Source organism: Stegastes partitus, unplaced genomic scaffold, assembly GCF_000690725.1.
Source record: "Stegastes partitus isolate 25-593 unplaced genomic scaffold, Stegastes_partitus-1.0.2 Scaffold1337, whole genome shotgun sequence".
Classification (NCBI taxonomy): Eukaryota; Metazoa; Chordata; class Actinopteri; family Pomacentridae; genus Stegastes; species Stegastes partitus.
The window spans coordinates 156,305-182,316 of NW_007579068.1; the positions used below are offsets into that span (position 1 = coordinate 156,305).

At 40.6% G+C, this 26,012-nt stretch overlaps 2 protein-coding genes across 5 annotated transcripts; both read left to right on the plus strand.

Moving 5' to 3' along the window:
- Window positions 1–1,025: 1,025 nt before the first annotated feature.
- On the plus strand, window positions 1,026–3,542 carry atp5mc3a (ATP synthase membrane subunit c locus 3a). The gene is made up of 5 exons (XM_008298667.1): window positions 1,026–1,109; window positions 1,310–1,406; window positions 2,214–2,288; window positions 2,670–2,860; window positions 2,962–3,542. Exons 2-5 carry the CDS (start codon window positions 1,368–1,370, stop codon window positions 3,074–3,076), a joined length of 420 nt encoding a protein of 139 aa, XP_008296889.1. The 5' UTR covers window positions 1,026–1,109; window positions 1,310–1,367; the 3' UTR covers window positions 3,077–3,542.
- A 1,023-nt stretch (window positions 3,543–4,565) lies between these two features.
- Window positions 4,566–10,414, plus strand: atf2 (activating transcription factor 2). Of its 4 annotated transcripts, none has more exons than XM_008298669.1 (6): window positions 4,566–4,613; window positions 5,277–5,339; window positions 6,692–6,788; window positions 6,863–6,981; window positions 7,072–7,197; window positions 7,488–7,670. In XM_008298669.1, the coding sequence occupies exons 2-6, from the start codon at window positions 5,292–5,294 to the stop codon at window positions 7,668–7,670; spliced, it is 573 nt and encodes a 190-aa protein (XP_008296891.1). In that variant the 5' UTR covers window positions 4,566–4,613; window positions 5,277–5,291. The 4 variants fall into 4 exon arrangements, 3 of the variants coding, with proteins under 3 accessions (XP_008296891.1, XP_008296892.1, XP_008296890.1); XM_008298670.1 differs by lacking the exon at window positions 4,566–4,613 and adding an exon at window positions 4,668–4,686; XR_520853.1 differs by lacking the exons at window positions 4,566–4,613; window positions 7,488–7,670 and adding exons at window positions 8,891–9,005; window positions 10,325–10,414 and having other exon boundaries at window positions 4,724–5,339.
- The last annotated feature ends 15,598 nt before the right edge of the window (window positions 10,415–26,012 follow it).

Below are 26,012 nucleotides of genomic sequence, written 5' to 3' on the forward strand. Positions count from 1 at the left end.
CAGACTAAAATCAACAATGTGTTGCTGCAGGGCACTGTAGCTTTTAGCCAATGGTTCTCAAGCTGGAGTGACAAGGGCATTTGTTTTGGGCTATTTTCAGACCTGGCTTGATTGCTCTAGTGATTATTTTTAGGAGCAGGACAATGCACGCAGAGGTGACTTAAAATAAAATACAGTACCATGTCCATTTATCCATTTTAAATGCTTTTTTGAACCAAAAAGAAGGTATGTGGCACAGAGGAATCATCAATACCAGGCTTTAGTGTAAAGGCAAAGCAATACACAGTAGGACTGATTTATTCACTCATTTATTAAAAATACACGTTTACATATGTTAACATACAACTGCACTGTGTATGTAATTTTGCACTACTTAAGCCATGCTTTTTCATAAATGCTCAGCATGTATATGCATATCCAGAATTGCAACATTAGTGATGCCACTGTTTTTATAACTCCTGATATACCAAATGAGCTATCTGTAAAAGAACAAGCTATCTCATTGTTTTCATAGATACACTTGCCAATACAGTTTTTTGCCCTAATGGATGTTATGTTTTATATTTGCTTTTAAAAAATGTGTGATCGTGTGGATGCACTGAGGGGATTGCTGCTGAACTTCATTTTAAAAGGAATTCTATTTTATTAGTTCAGTGTTTTGATCTTTATGAACTAGAAAAATACACCAGACTAATAGTTTAAGGCACATCCTGCATTATCACCTGCCTTTTTCACCTGTGTCAAACTTTGCATTGCAAATATTCTTGATGAATTAGAAAAAAACAAACAAACTAAAAAATATCAGAACTAAAACTGCTCATGAACCTACCTGTTTTATCCTTGGTTATGCCGTCATTTTCTCTTTCAATAAAAATATATTTGACTAACTTTTCTTTTCTTTTCTTTACTGTATTCACAAAATGATGGTGCATCCATTAATAATTAAATGTAGGTGTAAACAAAACCACTAATTTGTGAATGAACATTGTTCCGGCGAGCGTTTTAAATAAAGTTTCTGTGAAATGACCTTCCACAGTCTTCATCCGGGCCTCTACACACATCACACCGCGCAGGCGCACTCTTCCACTGTGGTTCGACCTCTGCAGTCGGTAAGTGTGTAATGGCAGTTTGAATGAGAAGCGTATCTTTGTAAATCCCTTTTCATCCTCTCTCCCAGCTTCACATTGCAGCGCACAAGTGAGGACAGCATGCAGAATGAATGTGAATGTACATATGAATGCCTTTATTTTGTCTGTGGAGCATTTTTACACCCGTTTGACCTTACTTCTCTCCGGTCTTCCTTCCTCAGAGAGACCCGGGCTTCAACCAGATTTGACCGAACCGGTTAAAACTACCTAAACTAGAAAATGTACGCCTGTGCAAAGTTCGTCTCCACGCCGGCTCTGGTGAGTTTCTATTCTTCGGCGTGTTTCTGAGCTGTGAGTTTGACTCTTGCTATTTTGAATATCACGAATAACTCCGGTGGGCCTCTGGCTGAACTTGACTGCAGCCGACTGGCAAGGGTATCTGCGGAGTAGGCCAGCAGGTTAGCCCGCTAATGGTAAAGCATTGAATGTCAGACATCGTGCATGGAGGCTGTGCAGCTTTAATGTTTAGAGAGAAGGTGCATGCTAGTTAGCTTCAAATATGTGCCACTGTGGCATTGCCTAAGCTCACAGCGGACATTTTCAATGGTAGCCGTTAGCTAAGGTCATCTCTACCCTGTGTTAGCCGAATTTAGCCGCCAGTCCAGACTAAACTCACACACAGGCCTGAGCAAGGGACACACAAATGATAACTTTATACATTTGTGCATTGTTACTTGCAAAGTACATGTAGCCTGGGGTGCTTCTCATTTCCCAAGGTCATATTATTGGTTTTAGAGGCTCTAACAGGCTAACCAGCTTATACTACAATAGGAATGTATAATTGTCTGTCTTAATAGTCACGTTTATTTTATTATGTGGATGCTATAGGTTTGCACAAACTTTAAACTTAGCACAATTTGTACTTGCAGTCATTGAATGCCACAGGTCATGTACACTGTGTGCACTGCAGTGAATGACACTGTGATTGACCAAGTGACGTTCAAGGTGCCTTCCACCTGCTAGTGTGCCTGCAGACTGAGAATAGTTACTGACAATACAGTATGTTTTATGTCCTGTTGATTGTGTAGTGTGATTGAACCTGTTGTATCTGTGTGGCTGCTGCAGGTCCGTGCTGGTTCCCGGGCTCTTTACAGACCCCTGTCTGCCTCTGTGCTGTCCAGGCCTGATGGCAAAACAGAGGTAAGAAGATGACATGCAGGCTTTCAATGAGGACTGCACATTTTATTTTTTATTTTAGGTGAAATGTTTTTTGTCATTGTCTCTACAGATTGTTGGAAATGAGTGCTATCACAAATGTTTAGACTCTGACTTTAGGTTTTCTGTTTCGGCTTTTAAACTATTAAAAACTCAAGATCTGTATTTTGATTTAAAAGCTTTTAACTCCTTGTCAGCTTGATAGCTTTTCAGAGTGTCATGTTAATATTATGGGACTGTCATGAAAATTTAAACTGACACTCATACTGTTTGTTGCCACACTGTTTTGTGTATCAGCTAATAGCTTCTTTTTACACTTTAATTGAAAGCTGGACATTTACAGTCTTTGTTTTTTTCTTGCTACAGAGCAGTGTTGCTGTGATGCCACAGAGCCCCCTCAGCCAGGTCACACTGAGAGGCATCCAGACCAGTGCTGTCAGCAGGGACATTGACACTGCCGCCAAGTTCATTGGTGCTGGAGCTGCCACAGTCGGAGTAGCTGGATCCGGTGCTGGAATTGGGACAGTGTTCGGAAGTCTCATCATCGGCTATGCTAGGTTTGTTTTAATGTTTTGACAATACCAACATATATTCTTTAAACAATAATACATTTCCGATGCTTCCTCCAGATGCACTGACGGCTTCTTCTTGTTTGCAGGAACCCTTCTCTGAAGCAGCAGCTGTTCTCATATGCCATCCTGGGATTTGCCCTGTCTGAAGCCATGGGACTGTTCTGTTTGATGGTTGCTTTCCTTATCCTGTTTGCTATGTAAAACTCTGCTGTCAAACAACACTTTCATTACAGATGTGACTACATATTTTATTGTGGCTACCAAAATTGTTCCGTGTTGGTGTCATGGAAATGTACATTTTCAAGTCTTTCAGGCACTGTCGAAATAAGCAAAACATGTATTGTACAAATGTAAGAAATTACGTGATTAAAATACATGTATTTGACTATTTAACATTGGCAGTAACGTTTGTCTGGAATGTCATGCTAACACAAGAAGCAGTTGGCTTTCATGAATGTCATCTTTTCTGTGAAACAGCTGCTTAGACTTGACATAAATCAGCCTTGTTTTTTTTTTTTTTCAGAGCAAAACATACAAGCTTTATAGGGTCCACCTCAGTGAGTTCTTGGTTCAGCTGCAGTTAAACTGATACTGTAATTAGGCAGCAAGTGAGTGCTTGCTTTTGTAAATGCCACTGAATAAATCTAGATGATTTAATTGAGTTAAATAATGAGTTTTGACTTTTTTGCATCATGAAAGTCCCTGCAAGGATTCAAAAAGATGACAAATTGTAGTCATTGGACCTTTCTGTCTGTAAACAGCTGAAACAGTAAAGTCAACCTTTAAAAAAAAAAAAAAAAAAAAAGCCGGTTTTAGTAATTGTTTCTTAAAGCCTTTCTCAAGCAGTGAGGATTACCTTTATGTGTTTTGTAATTGTAAATTTAGTATTTTTAGGGTTTGGCTTGTCACAAAAGAATTTGAATACGTTGCTGTTAGTTTGGGGAACTGATACACATTTTACTTTTTATGACTGAATGGTTTTTACCCCCTAAGAAAATCCTTGGAAAGTTTTTAGTAGAGAGTTGCACCCCTAAACTTGGTGATTTAAAAGCTGAATGCCAAATAAAGGTAACCCCTGTAGCTGAGTTAGTTTAGGACACTGGGTAACATTTTAAAATGTCCATACTGGTAATTTTTTTTTAACATGTACTACATTATAGATATAGCTTTGGGTGAAAATATAGGATAAGTGACTCAATTTCATAGTTCTATAGTCATTCAGTAAGGAAGGGAAAGTTAATAAAGTTGACAGCTACCACAATGCAGTTTTTAGGTGAGATATAGACATTTAAATTATTCTAAAGCATCAAGGTGCAGTGTGACCAGAGTATACAACTTACACTAGGTGATGTTTAGGCCTCTAGAATCCAGAATATACACATGAAGAGCACACCTCTCTAAAGTTGAAGACATTCTGTGCTCGGTATACAAAAACATTATTACAAGTGATTTTAAAAAAGAACAGACATCTTTGTAATGCTTTTGAAACTTTTGGAAGAAAGTAGTGTTTTTATTATTATTATTATTCATTAAACATGTCTGGTGTGGATTTATCTACCTATATCTGTCTTAAAACTACTTTTGGAGTCAATGATAAAATAAGCATCTGGTTGGCCCCATCTCATATGCTCTGCCTATGGAGCTGCACCAGTGTGACGTTTACGGAAGACGCCAAGCTGCTCTCGCGATACTTTGATACAGCCGTGGGATTTTGGAAATCAAGGGTTGTGGCTGAGGGGTAAGTGACCACATAAACTCAAAGCGAATGGCTACAAAGCTGTGGTAAACGACATTATTTCTGGGTCCGTTAGGTACTTGTGCTCCGTCGCAAAGAAACGCTCTCGAAACAAACGTTGACATCTCCTCTGTTTACAGTCATATTTAGGTCCTAATATGGCGACGGTTGTATGTTAACGCAGGGCTCAGGCTATTCCATGGAAGCGACTGGAACAGATGATCGCTGGGCTCTGTAGTAACGTTGTAGGTGTTTGTTTGGTGGCGTGTCGATAAGCAGCGGTTATATTTACAGCACAGAAGCCGAAAGAGTCGGCGGAGAATAGCTGCGGATGTCCGCCTCAGTCAGTCGCGTGTTTGGACCAAAATAAATGAACCGAGAAGCGTCTTGTGATGACTCTGAGGTGTAAACAAGCGAAGCAGCCGCCCTTCACCGACAGGCTTTGTCCAGATATCCAGCTGTTTTTTCCTCCTACCTTCACAGTGTTACTTTAACCAGACACTACTCACATATCAGCTTCTTGCATGTGCTTTAATGGTTATGTTTTTTGCCATAACGGTTACTGTGCACCTTGAGGGACCAACAGTCATATTTGTAAACCCACTGACACACACAGAAATTCACATCCCCACGTCTAATATTTCACTTTTTTGTGTTTTCTTATAGGGTGAGGTAACAAATATGAGTGATGATAAACCTTTCCAATGTACTGCTCCTGGGTGTGGACAGGTAAGTCCTCTCTGTTATCACATACTGTTTATTACTCTGTCTATACATAGGCTAGATTGGACCATAAACATACTATGTTCAATCTCAATATAAACTCAAATATATGCTGTTAGAACTAAGATAAAAACAATTGTCCCCTATAGAAGACAGAGCAGCAGGATATCTTAATAATGCTGGATGTACTGCAACTATTCAAACACATTTACAACTATTTAATTAACCAAAAGCATAGTGTGACCCCTGAAGGTCCTACAGGGTCCTACGGAAGTTTCTTACTATGTTTGGTTGGTCATCCTGAGGTTTTACCATGATTAAATAATTTAGTTGCTATATTTTTTCTTTGTGATTTAAAAAGAAAAAAGTAAAATCATTTAGAAACATTTGTTCTTTGTAGAGTTTCCCTCTGTGTTGTGGTCTAAAATCTTAAAGTGTGTAGATTTCCTGCAATCGATTTTTTATATATTCATTTAGGTTTGTTTTTCTCGTTTTTATGGGTTACATCAGAATCAGAAACAGATTTATTGCCAGGTATAGTTTACACAATACGAAGAATTTGTTCTGCTGAGTTAGTGCAATAATAAATATTTCAATTCAATTCAATTTTATTTGTATAGCGCATATTTACAACAGCAGTCATCTCATAGCACCATAAAACTGTAGTATTATTTACAAGAGTATTGAGGATGCAGATATATTGATATTTACATTTATACATATTATCAAAGGAGTGCAGATTGAAGGTGTGGAGGTGCACCATGACCAATAACAGTGCAGATGATGAGATGCTCTGAGTTCTCTGTATCTAATCCTGTGTGATTTTAACTATAATGTAAAAACGAACCCTCAGATCCCCAAAACATTGAAGACATGCCATTTGTGCCATCAGTGTTAGCTTTGTGTACATAGTTGCCAGGTGAATACCCACTTAGCTAATGCATTCTGGTACAACACTCGGCAATAAATCCTGCTGTTGCTTTGTTAAAACTAATTTATACAGGTGTTGGCTTACCTTCATACTCATTTCAGAGGCTGTGGTTTTGCTGAATTATGTGTCATTGAAATTATTTCTGTTATTCAGTCCATGAACATATGTATAGAAACACCTTTTGAGTTTTTAGTAAGATTCAGGAGGTGACATCTCAACAAGGAACATGTCTTCCACAGAGTTAGAGTCAGCGGCACTGAAGATGTTTGAATAGAGTTTGTGTACAATAAGTAGAAGGTGTATTGTTTGTCAAAATGTTAGCAGCTGTACCTCAGTAAAAGCTCTAAGCGGAACTGTTTTTCCCAGACTTTATCCTGTAGATCATGTCTCATCATCCTATTTGTGTCGTGTTTTTGATCTTACACAGAGATTCACAAATGAAGACCACTTGGCCGTCCACAAACACAAACATGAGATGACGTTGAAGTTTGGCCCAGCAAGGAATGACAGTGTTATCATTGCTGGTGAGTGCTCTTCGGGTTGAGATCTTTAGATTTGATTGTTGCTCACTGTACTGAAGCTTTTCCTCCCCCTGCAGACCAAACCCCTACACCCACCCGCTTTTTAAAGAACTGTGAGGAGGTTGGGCTCTTCAACGAACTCGCGAGTCCGTTCGACCACGACTTCAAAAAAGCAACCGAAGATGACATTAAAAAGGTTGTTGTCATTGTTCAACCTGTCAGCACATCATCTGACCTGTCTTTATGTTCGGTTCTGTGCTGATCTGTGTTCCTCGCTGTTCCGTAGTTGCCCCTGGATTTGTCACCTCTCGCGACACCGATCATACGCAACAAAATTGAGGAACCCACAACTATAGAGGCACATCGAGACAGTCCTCTGCCTCACCCCGAGTCTACTACGAATGACGACAAGGTAGACATTTTAAATAACCTGCTTCTGGTATTTTTGCTAATCACAGAGCGATTAAAAGGCTGTGACGAAGAATGTTTCTGTGATCTGGAATTTGCACATCCACTGGTATAAATTGTCATGTTTGAAGTGTTTGGAATTTTTAATCAAATTTAAATATTATATTGTTCAAAAAAAATTACTCCTGTTCCTAATGTTCTGGAAAGTAGCAGCATCATATAACAGGTAATAATCAAGTAACCTGGTGTTCGTTCAACACTTACTACAGCTAAGGTCTTGTATGATGTTTCCAGGACTTATCTTTGCAGCCAGCCTCACTGCCAACATCCACTATAGTCCATCCTGCATCCCTCCAAGTTCCCAATGTACTTCTAGCAACCTCAGAGGCTAATGTTGTAATACAGCAAGCTCTCCCATCGCCAACATCTAGCTCTGTTATTACCCAAGTCCCATCTACTAATAGGCCTATAGTGTAAGTAACTCAATGTGTCCATTTTTTTAAACAAAAACAATCCTAGTTTTTATTAAATCATCCTTTCTTTTTCAAAATCATTTTTTGTGCAGTTTTGTCTTGATCAGCTCATAACTCATAAGGCATGTGCTTGTTTCTTTATGATTTATTCGAGCTCTGCAGGACCTTTTTTTTCCTCGCTGTAGACCGCACGTTCCATCGTCAAAGATCAAATCAGTGTTGCTCAAATATAAATCGAATGTTAGTTCATGTTGCTTATTTAATTCTGAGTGGTGAAGGAAATGAGTGGAGTTTTCACAGAATCATTGCTGCCAGTGTTCTTACTTTAAAGCTTTATTTTGCCTTCCTTTATTTTACCTCCTGCTAATTGTTTGATGATTTTAGCATTTGGCAGAGGTGCAACATCAAAACCTCCGGGGAGCTGTGGTGGTTAAACTCTAGCTTCAGTTATTGTTTTGCTTTTTTGAGGCAGGAAGAGACTTAGACACCAGTTTAACTGAGAGAATGGGCAGTAACTTACTGAAAAACGTTGTGGGTCACAGTATAGTGAAGCACAAGCAAGCCAGCATGTTGTATTTATCATTGCTTTGTAAAACTAAGTGCTTTTCACACCTGCAGTAAGTTTCTTAGGTTACAGTTAAGGTAAACACTGCATTTGCACATGTATCTACACATTGCATTTTAAACCTGTGTGTGTGGAGCTCAGCCATATAATTAAAAAAGGATGAAAAAACATAGAACTTTCCAGCAGTTCTGCTTGAATGTGATAATGACTTGAAGAACTGTTGGTGCAAGTTCAAGAGAAGTTTTGCATTGGCAAAAATAGGAATAAAATATGTAAATAAATGCTTGAGAACACTGACATAGATGATTTATTGTGAAAACCCAACATGTTTCCTGGACCGTAGAATCACTTGGAAACCAGTGGTACATATGTGGGCAATACTGATGTCATTAGGTTTGATGTGACTGTAAGGTCAAGTGTTCATTTAATTATATCGTTTCCTTCTGTTATGCAACAGGTGTATTTTTAAGTTGTTTTTTTAGTTGGGTTTTGTCTTGATTACATTTTACTTTCCATCAGTTGTTGCCTGCGATTGACATTATCTTTAATTTATTAGTAATCCGACGTGTCTTTAATTTATAACATGTTGTGTTTTTTGTGTTAATCAGAACGGTGCTTGTTGTTTACTTCATTGTGATTTCTTTCCTTTCTTCTTTCAGCCCGGTGTCTGGCACCTTCCCCGTGCTCTTACAGCTGCCTAATGGCCAGACCATGCCAGTTGCTATACCTGCATCAATTACAAGCTCAAGTGTACATATTCCAACTACAATCCCTGTGAGTGTTCTGTCCAGTTTATTGTGTCCACACTGTGCTTCAGTATGTTAAAGCAGAAATATGAAATCAGCATTCAGCTTTCTGGTCATTTCTGTTACAAAAGCATGCAGCACTCTTTACTCTCTAAACAGATAGGTGTGTCACTAACAAGTGAAAATGAGTTATTTATTAACAAAGCAGTGTCATTGTGAAATCCATTAACTGCACTAACAGCTCTGTTTCACTGACTGTTTATTAATGACATTTTACATCTGATTTGGATGGACAGTTGTACACATCAGTGAAATTGAAATCCTTTTAAAGTGACATTCATATTATTATTATACTACTTACACTATTACACTTACAGTGTAGCGAAGCATTAATATCACTATTTTCTTCACTCTACTTGGACTGTTTACAGCTTTGGCACCTCAGATCTGGCAGCCTGTTTAAAGCCAAAGAGGTTGAGTGAAATAATGGACTTTAGAGTACAACTGAGTGTCACTGTGGCAAAGACTCAGGATTTGGCTGAGGCACAGCAGGCTTCAGTCCAGCATACTTTACAGCTATTTGTCCTTGTACAATTAAAATCTTGATTTCTGGCGGAGCAGATTGACGACACCATTGATGTGTTTCGCAAACTTCAGCCCATGACAGCATCGCATATAGGAAATATGTTGTAAACGAAGGTCTGCTTGGTATTTTTTGAACTCCCCCATGTGGAAGCTTGTCTTATTGTTCACTGTAGTCCTGATTGTCTGTGTGGAACACTGAGCAGCAGATGATTATCTCCTGATAGCTGCACAGCAGGGAAAAAACCTCTATCTTCCCAGTCTGTGGGGATAGGGAAAGGCTTTGACAAGCAAAGGAGGGCAAAAGTAGATGGAGAACATGAGCCACCAGTGGGCCTCCCTTTCAGTCCATCATCTCCTCCTCCCCCCCCGCTCTCTCTCTCTTCTCTCCCTCTCCAGCTCTCCCCACCTCCCCTCTGTCTCATTGTCAGCGGCTGTGAGAGGAGGCCTGAGTCTGGCCTTCTGACTCATGTCTCTCCATCCTCTCTTCAGCTTCCCTGTCCATATGCTCTCACGCAGGCACGCAGAGGTTCATTAGCGTGCACACTGCATCTCCATGTGGCGCTGCCTCCACAAAATAACAGGCCATCCAACCTAATGAGGCTGAGATATGAGGAAACTCTGAGAGCCTGCCATGGTTGTGTGTGTGTGTGTGTGTGTGTGTGTATGTGTGTGTGTTTGTGTTGTGGTGGAGCGCTGCCTGCCTTTTTACCGCCGTAGACTAATTTTCTCTGTGCTGATCTGTGTCTTTGTCTCCGCTGTCAGCTTGTCAGACCTGTCACCGTAGTGCCTAACGTCCCCGGAATCCCAGGACCTCCCTCGCCACAGCCTCAGCCCGCCCAATCAGAAGCAAAGCTGGTATTTATTATCCCTTCTTTTGCTCACATCAAATATCATTTCCATGTTGAATCTGTAATTTCCCATCTGAGAGGGATGATAACAACCAAGGTAATGAGAGAGCCTAATGATAAGGGAACAATAATACGATGAGGCTGGTTTCTTTTAGAAGGATGAGGGTGCTGCTGGAAGACCGGGTCTGCAGGAGACTGATGTTAGTCTCCATGTGGACGTGTAGCTGAGTGACGGAAAATTAAACAAAAATAATAGTTATTTCTTAAACCAAATGCCAAAAATAATAATAACAGATAAATAAAATGCATTTGTGTGGTACCACTACTTTGCAGAACTGGATTTAAAATGATGTTAAGCCAGAATTAAAATAAACAGAAACAAAAAATAAAAGCTTTGAAAGCAGCATGAAAAAACAATAAAACAGAATAATGGTTATTTTTGTGGAAGTGCTTTTTTTTTTTTAAATTATTGTTCATTAGGGCCTTTTTTTCAGCTATGTTCTGACATTTGTAGGCCAGTGATTAATCTTTCAATTAAGAAAATAATCCACAGATTAATCAATAATGAAAACAATCATTAGTGCCAGCCCCACTGATTTAGCATAATCCAGCGACGAGCAAAAACAGACGTGTTGCAGGTATTTCTCTGTGGGGAGAAGACGGTCACAGCAGTCTTGTTGTCCTGTATTAAAAGTGATAGTTGAAGGGCAGGGATATAAAGTGTTGTGAAGGAGATCGGTGGCAATGTGATGAAGCACGGATCACAGAACCTGTAAGTGTTCGCAGCATGCTCCGCCTGTGGAAATTAACAGATAAACTGCGGAGAGGAGGTGTGTGTGTGTGTGTGTGTGTGTGTTGGGAGGGAAGGATTGATCCTGACTGGCGAGGATGAAGGAGGAAGGAGGGGAGGGGCAGGGAGTTGTCGGAGATCATGGGGTACGGAGATGACAAACGCGTAGACAGCGTTGCGCTCAGCACGCCGTCACCAGGGCCAACCAGGGGAGGAGGGGGGGGGGGCAACCTGCGAAAGCCAGCTGGGGGCATCTTGGCACACGCTCAGCGAGGCACATTAAGTCGGCCTCACCCTGCATGGAACCTTTTGTTCAGCAGAATCCTGCCTGACCTGCATCCCCCCTCTTACTCACGGCGCCTCCCACCGCACTCAGCTCATCAGCAAACACCTAATGAGCCTGCGTCAAGAAAACAGACCCCCAGCTCAACCTGCGCGCTCCCCGCCCCCACCCGGCTCTCGGGGGGCGCGGAGACGGCACTTTACAAGGACTGATGATGCTGCAAAGACCACAATAATGATAATTAACTTGCTGAATTTAGAAGATTATGCTGTTAATTAGTTGCAAAATAAAGATAAGTAATATAGTAGCAGATGGTTGAATAACACCCATGAGATGGAGGGTTATTACACTGATGAGGTTTCCATGGCAGAGATGAAATATGAATCTGACTGGCTTTTCCCTCTTTCTATGGGCCATTCCAAGAGAATAATATCTTGTTTCTGCCAGAAGAGCTTCTGGAAGGGTATTACACGATAAACTAATTTGGTAGATAGATTGGCCTGGCAAAGGTAGTTGTTAGAATAATGTGGTCCTCTGTTTTCTCATGTAAATGTATTCCCTCTCACTTTGTTATTGCTTTGAAAGGCTCATTCACTTTCACCTTGTTTGCTCAGTGTTTGATGCTGGAGGAATTGACCTGTGAATCACAGACACCAATCTGTGGAGGAATAGTTTCTGTGAATGGGATGTGTTTGTGTGTGATTGGTGGAAGTGTTTTTTTGATAGTTATGTGCTGCAGCCATACTGTTGGTTTCCAGATTCGACAAAATAAAAGTGAGGAGTGTGTTACATGCTTGCATCGATAGCGTTGCGGTTTTGGAATTAAATTTCAACTATGTTTTCTAAAATTATTTTCAGTTCTTTACTCATTCAGTTTTTTTTTTTTAGATCATTTTTTTCTTAGCTTAATTTCATTATTTTTTTTAGTGTCTTATTTATAACTTATTTTTTGTGGAAAACTGTAGGAGGCAGATATTTCACATAATCTTCACCCCTGTTGATTTTGTAAACAGCCCTGTTCTCTGCTGATTGCTCTAAACTCAGACGCCTCATTGATGAAGGATGCTGAAGTCCGTTCACTGACTGCTAAATTCACATGCTAGATCTGTGCTGTTAGTCGTCTCAACTGAACTATTCTGAGCACAGTTTTTTGCAGGTGTGTTCTGAGAATTTCTCTTTAATTTCATCTTCCCACAGCTGTCCGAAGACAACGAACACATTTGATAGTTAAAAAAAAAATCTGACACACTGCTTTCTTATTTGCATTTCAGAGACTTGAGGCATTCCACAATTTCAAACACGCACATGTACAAATTAGATGACATCCTAATGTGTTTAATGTGCTAAAATCAGCCTGGGTAGACTTGTGCCATAACCACATGTGGGGCATTATCTCCTTGATGTAACTGCACAAGGAATTTCCAGAAATCCAAGTGAAAAATCTGCAGTTTGTTCCTGTGAAGTATATACAGTGCATTCAGAAAGCATTCAAAGCTTTTACATTTTTGCATACTTGATTGTATGCTTTTATAAATTCTTTGCAAATTTATTGAAAGAAGGCTGTCAAAGGGTGAGCATCTCTGCAGCACTATACCCATCACTCCTTTATGGTGGCGTAACTAGGCAAATGCTACACTTTAATAACAGCCCAGTTCTATTTAAAAGCACACGTGATAAACCGTGACTGTTAAACACCATCACCTCCTAATACCACTCATATAGTAAAGCATGGTGGTGGCAGCATCATGCTATAGCGGTGGTTCTCAGCAGCAGGGATGGGAAAACTGATCCCAATAAAATGAATAATGAATATAACCAAATAGAGAAGGTCATTAAAAAAAACAACTTTATTTGAGTGCACATGACCAACGACTAAGGTGAGCTTTATCAGCACCATAATGACCCGAAGCACACAGCCAAGCGCGGCCCCACCAGGAGATAAGACTTTAACCCAGCAAAAAAGATGCAAAGTGTATAGAGCCGTACCCAAGAAGTGCAGTTGCTGCTAAGTTTTTTTTTTTTTTTTTTTAGACTTTCAGATTATTTAAAGCTAAGAAACCTAAAATTACAAAGCTGCTCTTTTTAAAACATTTATTTGGATTTATTATTTTTTAATTTGAATCAATGTTCGTAACCTTTCTCATCAGTCCCAAGATAGGAATTGCACATCTTCCAAATGTATGGTTTTGCATCTTTTCATAGTATTTATTATATTTTTTTTCTTGTATTAATTTAATGGCCTTTTCTTTTTGTCTGTGCCAAATTCCTTTCCTAGAAACTAAAAGCCACGTTAAGCCAGCAGCTTCCTCAGGTAACCAATGGAGATGGTGTCGAAGTCCAAAGCAGTGCTGTAACCCACACTGCTGCTCCTGCTTCTCCTGTCCCGACTCCAACCCCAACTCCAGCTCCGACCGCGGTCCTAACTCCGGCTCCAACTCCGGCTCCTCACCTGCCCACAACAGAGGAACCCTCTCCCCACTCTCTGCAGCAGCCAGCCACCTCCACCACAGAGACACCTGTAAGTACTCACCACTGTGGTGTTTGTTAGACGTATTTTGTGTATCTTAAACCTGTGGGTATGTGTGCATGTATTGTTGTTTATCAGAGTGTTGTTTATAAAGAGCAGGACACCACATTTACTGGTCTGTTACGTGGTTGAAGTCTCAGACGTTCAGACAGGTGTTATGTAGAGCAGACAGATTTATAATGCTGTTTATTTGTTCCTTAATCACAGTTTCTGATGAAATAGTTTTCTTACTACTTATTAAGGCAACATCCTGGTACAGGAGTGACAGCGCCCCTTTGTTGGAACATGAATGGAAATAAAAGCTTTTTTCATAATCAGTTGGCGAACATGGCAAAAATGTTTAGAACATATTCTTTGTAAATATCTTGTTTATTTTAAATCGTAATCTCCATTATATGGATCTATAGTGTATATAGTGTGTGTGTAGCTGTATTATTTTTCTCAGCTCTTCCTATTTATAGTTTAATTGTTCTCTTTTTCTTCCAGTCACTTTTTTGTGCTCTTTCCTGTATCTATACTGTTGCTGAGTTTCCCCATTGGTGGTGAAAAATAAAGTGCAACCCAATCTAATCTAATCTAATCAAACTAATGTACTCTAATCTATCTAATCTAGATCTTTGCAACCGTTTTCCTAAAGAACCAAGCAAACCTGCCTTGTTGAATGATCTACCAGGTAGTTTTCGAGCATTGAAATTGTTGTTTCCAGTAGTGAAAGAGATTTTAAACACAGGAATAAGTAGATAGCAGAAGGTAAGAGGACGCCACATGATAAATGTGGCCACTGGAAGGCTTGTACCCACAGTCTATATTCAGTAAGTCAGACTAGAAGAATATATTATTGTGTCAGTACCAAAACCCCGGTGTTGTGTCTTTACAGATATGAAAGAAATTCTAATAATATCTCAGACCTCATGTACAGCCACATCATTGTGCATTATCAGTCAGCACTTATAATAATAATATAATAATAACAATAATTTGTGTCTGAACTTAAACCTGTTGTAGGCACAGCATTATCAGATATTTAAAAAAAAAACAAAAAACTTGTATCTGGATTTTATATTAAGTCTTTCTCTAAACTGACACCTCATATCAGTATATAATGTGCTCAGTGATAACCGCTTCGTATTGATGTCACATTACAGACATAGTTGGTTTGCTCTGCTAGTTATTGCCCTGTTATATTCTTATTGTTAGCATTGTTGTTGTTGTTTTTATTGTACAGGCTTCCCCAGCTCCCCCTGCGCCAAACCCTCCAAGCACAGGGGGTCGGCGGCGCAGAACCACAAGTGAAGACCCTGATGAGAAACGGCGTAAGTTCCTGGAGCGGAACAGGGCTGCAGCTTCTCGCTGTAGGCAGAAGAGGAAAGTGTGGGTCCAGTCTTTGGAGAAGAAGGCTGAGGACCTGAGCTCCATGAACGGACAACTACAGGTGCTTTTTATTTTTTTTTTTTACATCTTCCCCTCAGCTAGTGCACGTAACAACTGCTTCTTCATCTGTCTTTGTTTTTGTGCTCAGAAGCATCAGTGTGTCAGCTCGTGTATGTTTGCATGCCTATGTCTATTTATCAGTGTGTGTTGCTGGTGTAAACGTGTGTACGCAGACTTTTCCCTTCTGTGGTGATGAAGTCATTAAAGCCGATTAAGAAAAGCTGCCGTGTGACAGCAGCGGTGTGTGAGCCCTTTACATCGATATGTCCCTGTCAATAAAGATGTATCCTCCAGATGTCAGCCGCACACAAGCGTGTCTTCGCTTCTGTCTCAGCAGTTTACTGAATGGCCTCAAAAATCTCCTAGGGAAAGGTGTCTTTTTGAACCTTCATTTTGCTCGAAGCAATTAGGATCTGATGCTGACAAGTTCGAAACAGTTCATGTATCTGCTGTCTCTGTTGATAAGTGTGAGCCGGGGGTGCGGCACATCGGTGTTCCAGACAATTAAATGAGATGTGGTGTTTATTTGCTCACTGTCTTATTTTTCTATGAAAGCAGAGTAAGATGCGTCGGGTGGAGGAGGGGGGATACACAGCAGTGGAAAATAAATAGGTTCATGTTGTTAACACCTGGTTCAAAAACAAGTTATCACCACTTGTCACGAGTGCACTACCTAAGATTTTATTTAAATAAAGGCAGCCGAAAGGGGAAGGATAGATGAGTTGCGTGGGGTTATAAATAGAAAGAGCTTCACTGTTAACTACACAGAATAGAACAACATGTGGCAGAGAATAAAAGGGCACTTTATATGAAGGCATTAATCAGCAGTGCAGTTTTTGTAAAAACCCCCATGCTGACATGGCCCAGCTGATCAGCGAAACTGCCTCTAATGATGCACAATTATTTTAACATCATCCTTAACTGGCTTTTTAATGAGGTGTCAGACCAGGCAGCTCACAGAGCCTCCAACATCACCCAAGGCCCATTTGCTCAATTTCGATTAATTCACAAAGTTAGAAACAAGTTTTAACTCTCAATAGTCCAGCTTAGTCTGGCTTTAAATCCTACGTGCGATGCAGTTTGACGCTGCTGAGGCTGGAGCATCGGTGGCAGCGCTCCTGTCATGTCACCTTTCGGGCGAATGTTCGTCTCTATAATGAATTAGAAGGAGCGATTCAAAAGAACGCCTGTGTTTATATTGGCTGTAAATGGCAGCAGTCATGGTGGAAGCACGGTGAATACGGTGTTGGCTACACGTGATACACACTCCTTCCAGCTGTGTTTAAATCTGTCTTACAATAGCTCAGCCCTGCCAACACCAGCAAGACTAAACAGATGGAATCAAATAAATTGGCTGCTTTTAGACTAATAGATTAAGCTGCCCATAGTCCTTTAAAGGAGAGGAGAAGGAGCTTAAATCTGCCATTGGGTGTTCCGCAGGCCCCTGGCCGCTCTAAATCCAGTTAAAGTCACCTTCAGCGTAATGTGGCTCTCTTTTACGACATGCAGAAATCCTCTGCTCCCTTGGGAGCAGTAACGACACAAGAGTGTAAATCTCAGCAGCATCTACGAAGTTGCACTGACAATCCCAACAGTTCACCTCTGACAAATGTGCTGGTCGGTAGCCAGTGAAGGCCCATAATTATTAGGCAGGAAAAACATAAATGAAGAAGTGCATCATACTTTATTCGGGATTCATTCATTATTTTGTTACCTTTTCCTGTGTTCGCTGTTTCTTGTGGGAGAAAATATGAGTTTCTCTGCAGTAGTGTAGTGGTCACGTGGGCCTGCTGTACAGAGGAGGGCTTCAGGATTTAACCCTTAATCCCATTAATAATTGACATGTGAGAAAAGTTGCAGCAAGGGCACAAAGCCATATTCATGCTTTGCTTGTGTCTACATCCTGCATTTATTATGTATATGAAGGTTTTTGGGCGCATTTGTACTCATGTTAATATGTGCTTTAGGCTCAGATCTCGTTGTAGCTGCTTATGTGGGTTCAAACTACAATTAGACAGAGACATTGGAACATATTCATCCGTGTAGGCGTATTGCAGACATATCAGCTTAGAAGTTGGCCGAGAACAGGACAGAAAATATATTTGAGATATACATTTTGTCCAGCAGAGAGCAGTGATGTTGTTTTTTCTTACGTGTAAAATGCGCCACTCAGGACGAGTTGTCACAAGATTATCAATCAATACTGATGAAAACTGTTTGTGTGTTGTTTGTTTTGTATTAGCCTCAAAGAGTATTGGTCGTGCTTGAGTTTGGAAATAAAGTAAAACCTTTGAATTAAAGTTTGGTTTATAAAGAGCAGCTGAAGTGTGACCTTCTGTCTGTGTTTGAACTGTGTGCATCTGCCATCTGTTTGCCTTCATGTTTTCATCTGACATACTTTCCGCTCCAGAGTGACCATTTTCTGTCTGTGTGTCTCCTTAAGAATGAAGTCACCCTGCTGAGAAACGAAGTGGCTCAGCTGAAGCAGCTTCTTCTGGCTCATAAAGATTGCCCTGTAACCGCCATGCAGAAGAAATCTGGCTATCACAGTGAGTAATGCTCCATTATTCTCAGCCCGAGGCTTCCAGTGAAACATGTCTAAAAATGAGCTCCGGCTAACCACTACAAAGACATGTCTTACTTATGGCCCAACGGAAAGAGCTGTTGACGTATTGGGCTCCTGTTTTTTTTTTTTTGTTTTTGAAAAACTTTGCAAAAGTTTCTTTATTTATGAGTGGTGGTATGGGAGACAGATCCTCTCTGGCGGTATTGCTGCGGCCCTTTCAGGAGGCCACAGGTGGTATCCACAAGCTGGCAATGTTTTCTCCTCTTTTGACACCTAAATAAACATTTGTTAGATGAAGTTAAATGTCGACTGTTCGCTCCAGGAAGGATGTTCACAAACCAAATGCTTGTGTGTCAAAGCCTGGATTATGAAGCATGATCTTTCCTTTTGTAACACCTACATGTGGTAATTAAAATTTTAACGCCTTTAGCTTACAGTGATCATCTTTATGAATGTTTGAATATACGGGAAGATTCCACCATTTGCAGCCTCTTCATTTAAATTTCCCGTTGTCAGCCCGTGCTGTACAGTGTCATCACATGGTCTCATTTAGAATCATATCACCTATTTTTCTTCGTTTCCTCGGACCGGGGCTCTGTCACTCTGATTTTCTGGTCATAACTCACCTTCCTTCACAGATGAGCCAGTGTGCAACCAGAACGAGTGCGCTCCGAGCCACTTCTCCACCGCGCTCCGAGCGCCTCTGCTGACTTGTATTGACAATGATTGCCACTGAAATGAGTCCATTAAAGCAGCAAGCTTGACAAGACTGCAGAACATTCTCATTGTGGGGTGTCCACCAAGCTACGCTGTTCATTATGCATCTCTTATTGCTAACCATCCCACAGACACACGTCATGTGCATTATGGGACTGATGGTTTTCCAGGCCAGACTGGGGCTGTCAGAGCCGCCTCTCATTTGGTTTGGCGCAGATTGTTTTTAGCAGGATCCGCACATGAAATGGGTCATTTTCTTCACGTGTTTGCTGAAGACGTCTGTCCTCTCTTTCTAGACCTTTTGCGAAGGATGACAGTCGGGGCATTTTTTTGGGGGGGAAAAAATATAACCTCATTCAAATAACTCAGTTCAGTGGTTTGGTTAATGATGACGGGTATGGTAGGGTTTCAACAAGCTCAGGAGGAAAGCCGACTAATGTGAGAGTGAAAATAACAGTCTGGTTTAATGGTAGAAAGAAACAATCTAGTGGGTCCTACAGAAACATTCACATTAGATCAGGAGCTCCTTTTAAAGCAGCCTTGTGCCAGTGTTTATCTCTGTTTACTGCATAAAATTGGATGTAATTACTCTCTTCAGGTTAGTTTGCTCGAGTTGTAGGTGAAGAAGCTGGACGTTTCAACCGTTTACCCAGTAGGTACAGGCAATTATTTTCTTTTTATGCATTACTTTTCAAGTGTTTATTCCAAGTTTTATCTCAAACTTTGAGCTTTTGTACCAAGCAAATATGGATAAATGGTTAAACCTAAACCTTTAGCTGTGTCAACCATTAATCTGTCGCATTGAGCTATTAGTAGAGAATGTTTTTAGGATTTCCAAAGCTGCAAAATTAGTTGACAGTCATTAGAGATGCTGACTTAATATACAAATACAAAGACAACAAACCATACTGAGACGGTTGCATCAAAGCTCAGGTGTAGCACCCTGAGATACTGTTAGTTTTAGCGCCCTGTTGCAACCGTTTAAATATTTGCCAAACTATTTCAACAGTTCATTAAGATGTATTTCAGCCATTTATCTATAACTGATAGCTAACATATCTACTCACTCGCTAACCAGTTTTCACGCTCTTTCAACTACAACATTTAACGTTGAGGTAATTTCTTTTAATTTCTATTTAATTCTAATTACTCCTCAGTCTTTCGATTTTATTCCCTGCCCCTGCAGAAGTGCCCCGGGGCGCAAGTACCCCCGGTTGAGAATCACCGAAATAATCCATTTTGCTAATTAGCGAAGCACGTTATTTAATTCTGACTGATCCATGTGTAAAAGAACTCATCAAGCTCTGTGTTTTTTCTCACCGTTACGTACCCCTGAAGGCTACACTGCCCCGCAGACCCTGTAATACCCTTCATCGTCCTGCCCAGGCGTAGCCATGGCCAGGTGGAGGGAAATTACCCAGACTGCCCCACAAACAAGCCAGGACATGCTTTCACTTGGCACGCCGAGCTGTCCATCTGTTTACAGCGAACCCCACTTCAGAAACCAAGAGAGCAGAAAGAAGCTCCGTCCACCCGGGGAACCAGAATGTTTTTTTTTTTTTGTAGAGTATTATGATATATCATCCAGCCAACACTTAATGTTGTTAGGAGTAATAATGCTCACTTGAACATGAAACAAAACCACAAAGCTGATTTATTCCGAGGTTGACCTTCTGCATAGTAAAACGGCGCGGGGAGTTTATGGCTCTTTGACATTCACTTGCACTAAATCACGCGGTCAAAGTCCAGTCAGAAAGGCAGACCGAGACTCCAATGTGAAGACCTTTGTATTGCTCTTTAATTGGATTTTCTTGCCGCGGAATTTGTATTTTTACAATCTCAAATATGAAACCCAGTCGTTAATTACAAAGTGCCATAACAAGTGACTTCATATCATTAGCAATATTAATTATCATTGTGCTCCTTATTCTTTTATGAAACAGAGCATGAGAGTGGAGTCTCTCTCTCTTTTTTTTTTTTTTTTTTTTTCCATCAGGATCCAATTAATTCAATGCAACTGCCTAACAGCTGGTGGCATTTCGACTCCAAGTCTTCCCTACTCTCCAGTGTGAGCATCATTAAAATCAGGTGCTGTAATCATCTGTCGCTGCAGTAGTTGGCAAGGTAACAAAAAACAAATGAGAATGCAGTTAAGGATGGGAAACACTGCCACATGCCCAAGAATGTAATGTACCCTTATGATGTGGGTTTAAATTGACATTGGAGCTTTAATTAAAGGAAGGGGTGCAGAAGTAGCATTATGGGGATTAATGAAACGGTTTGCACACACTACATGCAAATAGCTGTTTTACATCTGATTAGGCCGACACGACGCAGCCATCCCCGAGCCTTCTGGATCGCATCCGGCGAAATAAAACGGCAGGAAACGTGAGAAAATTTCATCAAGCCGTTTCTTTTTGTGTCTTCGCAGTCTCCGACAAAGACGAAAGCTGCGAGGAGATGTCCGTCCCCAGCAGCCCCCAGAACGAGGCCATCCAGCACAGCTCCGTCAGCACCTCCAACGGGGTCAGCTCCTCCTCCACGACCCCGGCCGTCTCCGCCCCGTCCACCGCCACCACATCAAACCAGAGCACAGAGGAGAGCCAGCCACGGCGGGGCGCCACCCAGTCTCAGCCTTCAGGGAGTTGATCGTCCCAAACTGTGCCCGAGTGTCAACGCCGGAGCGCCGTCGCCTCTTCAATCTCCCTGACAGACAGAGGAAAAGGGATTCTCTCTCAGCTTCAGTTCGGACCGTCCTGTTTTTAATTTATTCCTCATTGGTTTGTTGATTATGTTTGGTCCGTTTTGTACTTCATAGGCAATGCTTTTAAAAAAAAAAAAAAAAGAAAATGCAATGTTTTCTCTGGATTTGGTGAAAACAAAAGAACAGGCACTTTAGGTGTAAGATGTACAACACGTGGTTCTTAACTGTTTTTGTATCTGTGTGACTTATTTATTAATCTTCTATATTTTTTTATTTGAAAGCGATCAACGGTTGATCAGTGAATTGTTGGCGACCTTACCAAAGTGTGTTGTGGCTCATTTGTACTTTGTTTCCTTTTTGTTTCCATGACTTTTCTAAGCACTATCTTTATGATGAAGGTAATTAAAGAACAGACACTTTGTTTTTTTTTTTTATTTCCATTTTGCACATATTTGAGAGATGACGGGTTTACTTTGTAGAAGTTTGACAGTCCACACGTTAAGTACCGGCAGCTTTTTAGACGTAGATTTGAATACTGTCACATCACACAAATGTACATCAGATTTTAAACTTTTCTGTGAGTGGGATCAGCTGTAGTCGCATCGTGCAGTTTGAATGTTTGAGCTCGCCTCTGCTTGTAAAATAGTCTTATGGAGGCGAGCTGCTTAGAAACGTGTGTTATTTCATTAACATTCCATCTGTAGTCTGATTGTTCCTGAAGCAGTGATTGTAGGATTGCAGTACCTTTTTCATTACTCAATCATGGTGATGTTGACTTCATTCAGTGCCATTAATGTTTTTGTATAACTGACTTCCGTACATTTTTAATGCAGATTAGCTTGAGTTGATTGCTGTTCTCTCAGATTTTAAGGGTCTCATGAACATATTTGCTCTGTAGAGGAGATATCTTGCTTTGAATACTGTCTTTTGCTTTACAAGTGACTCTTTATGGCTTTAGTGTCGAATGCAGAACACTTAAGGACATTTATGCTGTTTTCATGATCGCAATTCTAGCCGGCATTTTTAGAAAACATTGTAAATAACATTGATGATACATCGTACGTGATCTTTCTTGGTATTATGTACTTTGTTTTTATAGGATTGTCTGGATTCAGTAGCTGAGCCCTTTTGATCACATGAACTCTGTTAGCAGTTAAAAACTGACCTTAACAATCTGTCGTTAGGATACGCCTCCTCCGGACTCAGTAGGTTATCGTGTAAAAAACTAAAGGGTGTGAACTGGAATCACATCATGTATATTAATAAGAGTTCCACTACTACAGCTCTGTAAGAATTGTGAGCATTTCATCATTGAAATAACTGTAAGAAGCAAATCACACCATGAAGTCAGTTTTGCCTTTTCTCTTAGTCTGTACTGGCTTACTACTGTGTAGTTTTACGAGAAGCTAACACGTTGTTTTCTTAAAATAGGATTTTTAAAGTTTTACTGTTATGTGCTATCTGCATGAGATAATAATTCTCTGCGAGAATTTAACTGTTTATTTGATAATGTCTCAGATAAATATAATTAAACAAGTTATTACAACTTGAGCTGTGGAAAGCTTTGGTTCTTTGTCTTACCTTGGCTTCACTGCGACCAACGGGGTGTGATGCTGTGTTGAAAGTGTACTTGTAACGTGAAAGTTCTGTAAAAAAAAAATTTGAATTGATAAGTTGTTGTAATAAACCTTTTAATATCTCTTTAAAAATCCATCTTTGCTTCCATTTAATTCTCCTCTAAATTCTCTGACATCATCAAAGGAAAGTGCAGACGGGATAAAACACCCACATTTTGAATTGTGTGAATAAAGTTTTAAAAATCACAAATCTTTACCTAATCTGATAACTCTGACAACAGTTTAAGGACTGTTGTGTATAAAACCATCCTATAATGATTCAACGTGAGCTGCAAAGGCCACCATGTGTTCCAGACTAAAGCTGTTGCTGGTGGACAAAAAGATTTATTGTGGTGCAGTCTGCCACCTTGTGGAGGATCTGGAGGAGTCTGCATTTCTGTTGTTTCTGTCTTGTATTTCTTAATAATTCTCTAAAGAAGCTTTCTCAGATATTTTAGCCCAACCAATGCAGACTTTCTCTCTTATTGTCATGTAGAGATGCTGTTGTTCATAATGTGATACTTGGCTATTACAGTCAGTGTTTGAGATACTCCAACAACAGCTCATGGATTTGACTCGTCTGTGCCTGAGCACATTTTCCTCAAGTTACAGTCCCACATTCAAACATGGTGATTTGAATATGGAAACTAAGTGCAGCTTTAAAGCTCACAGTAAAGACAGTGGAACTGGAGAAGTTAAGCGCTATAATCTTTGGTTTCTTTTTAAATTATATCATGTTTTACAACTGTGGAGGAACTAAGCCTACAAGGATTAGTATTAAGAAGGCTACACAAGAACACAACACATCTGGACATTCCTGAGCATTATAACAAGTAATACATTCATGATAATTCATTTGACCAGAGAAATAACCTGAACTGCTCTAAGTTCAAAAGAATATAAATGCAGCTCAATCACACTGATTGAAGATCTACTGTCATCCATCCATCCATTATCATACACCACTTAATCCTCACTAGGGTCATGGGGGGCTGGAGTCTATCCCAGCTGACTTAGGGTGAAGGCAGGAGACACCCTGGACAGGTCGCCAGTCTATCACAGGGTTACACTTAGAGACAGACAACCAAGCACACTCACATTCACACCTGCGGACAATTTAGAATCACCAATTAACCTCAGCATGTGTTTGGACCTTGTGGGAGGAAGCCGGAGAACCCGGAGAGAACCCACACTGCACGAGGAGAACATGCAAACTCCACGCAGAAAGATCCCGGGTGTCCTCACCGGGACATGAACCAACAACCTTCTAGTTGCGATGTGATGATGCTAACCACTGCTCCACTTTGCAGCCTGATCCACTGTCAGTATTTGAACAGATGTGTACAAACCTTGCAGCAACGTAATGTAACTACTTTATAACAGTGTTAATTGTTGAAGGTCTGTTTCATGTGTGAGCAGAACATCTCATGAGTCCCACCTAAGTGTCTCTGATGAATCCAGCAGCACCAGCTCAGAGTATCCAGCAGGTGGCGCTACATCCAAACCTTATGGATGTGACTGATTTAATGTATGTACATGCTATTCATGGCAACAACAGTCATTATTGTCAAGAGGAATCACAGAGGGACAGCGCTTGTTCAATATTAATAAAGGAAAACAAACAAGATTTTGAAATTCGCCCAGAGATGGTGCCTCAGAGCGAACACGTCCTCCTTAATTCAACTGGTGTCGTGTCAAGTGCTTTTATGACATGACAGTTTGAGAGCGATGTGCTTTTTGTCTTTCAGTTTTGTGTTGTTTTTTCTATATAACACCGAGTGAATGCTGCCCGCCATCACTCCTGTTGGCTGCTCTGTGCTGCTTGGTAACATTCCCTAACTAGGGCAGGCCTGATTAGCTGCTGATCACAGAGGGGAGAACAGTAAATGTTACTATGTAGGTCACAGCATTGGCGAATAACAACACTTTTGCCTTGATGCAGAATATTTACAAAGCTGGAGCTGAATGATGCTACGGTACCTCCTGCATCTTTGATGTTGAATCAAAGGCTTGAAGAAAAGCAGAGCATCGCCGTGATATGTGTTTTTTTTTTCTCCAAACTATTTCACCATCACATGTAGACTATTAATTTTGATTGTTTGATTAATTAATTTCCCCCTGGCAAACAGCTCTGTGTTATTCATTATTCATTCCATAATGATTTTAATGCTAATTTGATGAGGTTTTTCATTAATGAATGCATGGCGTTCAGAGGTTTCACCGTCTTCTGGCTGCTGCAGAAGAAAGAGAAGCTTTCAGACGGACGGACAGCAGAGTCCTGTTTGGTGAACGTGATCCACAAACTCTGTTTTTAGTTGTTTTCCCAGCAGCAGACTCCATGTTTTACAAAATTAGGAGCCACACATGTGGAGCCGTCGCATACGGCAGAGTCTAATTGGGAAGAAATAGCAACAGAAATAAAGACGGCCAACATACGACAGTCGTTGGGAGTGCCCCTGCTTTAGCCTCTCGATAAATGAGCAGGATAATAATGTGGAGCTGATCTGCTGACAGGCAGCCTGCTCCAGCTGTTCCCATAATTCGACAGGTATTACGCTTTGGCCCTCAGCAGTCTGCCTCAGCAGACTGGCACTTAATTAGGCAAGGATTAAGGCCAAACAGCCTCATTTACGTGAATTGTATCATAAATACAAACTGGCTACCCCCTTTTTTTCCTTCAGGGGGCATCTGGGGTAAATTTTTAAAAACGCAGAGGTTGCTGAAATGAAGATGCTCCAGGCCTTTAACTCCAGATTTCTCAACAATGAGGGCTCTTTCCCCCTGCTGAGGGGTGCTGTTTTCAAGCACACGCTTTAACCCCTCAAATCCAGGGAGACAGAGATGAAACAGCTTGATTTACATTTAATTCAGATTATGTAAATACACTGGTCGTGTCCCAAATCAAACACGGGACACAATGCAGGCTGCCTGCAGCACCCAGCGAAGGCGGCCTCCATTGTCATTTAAA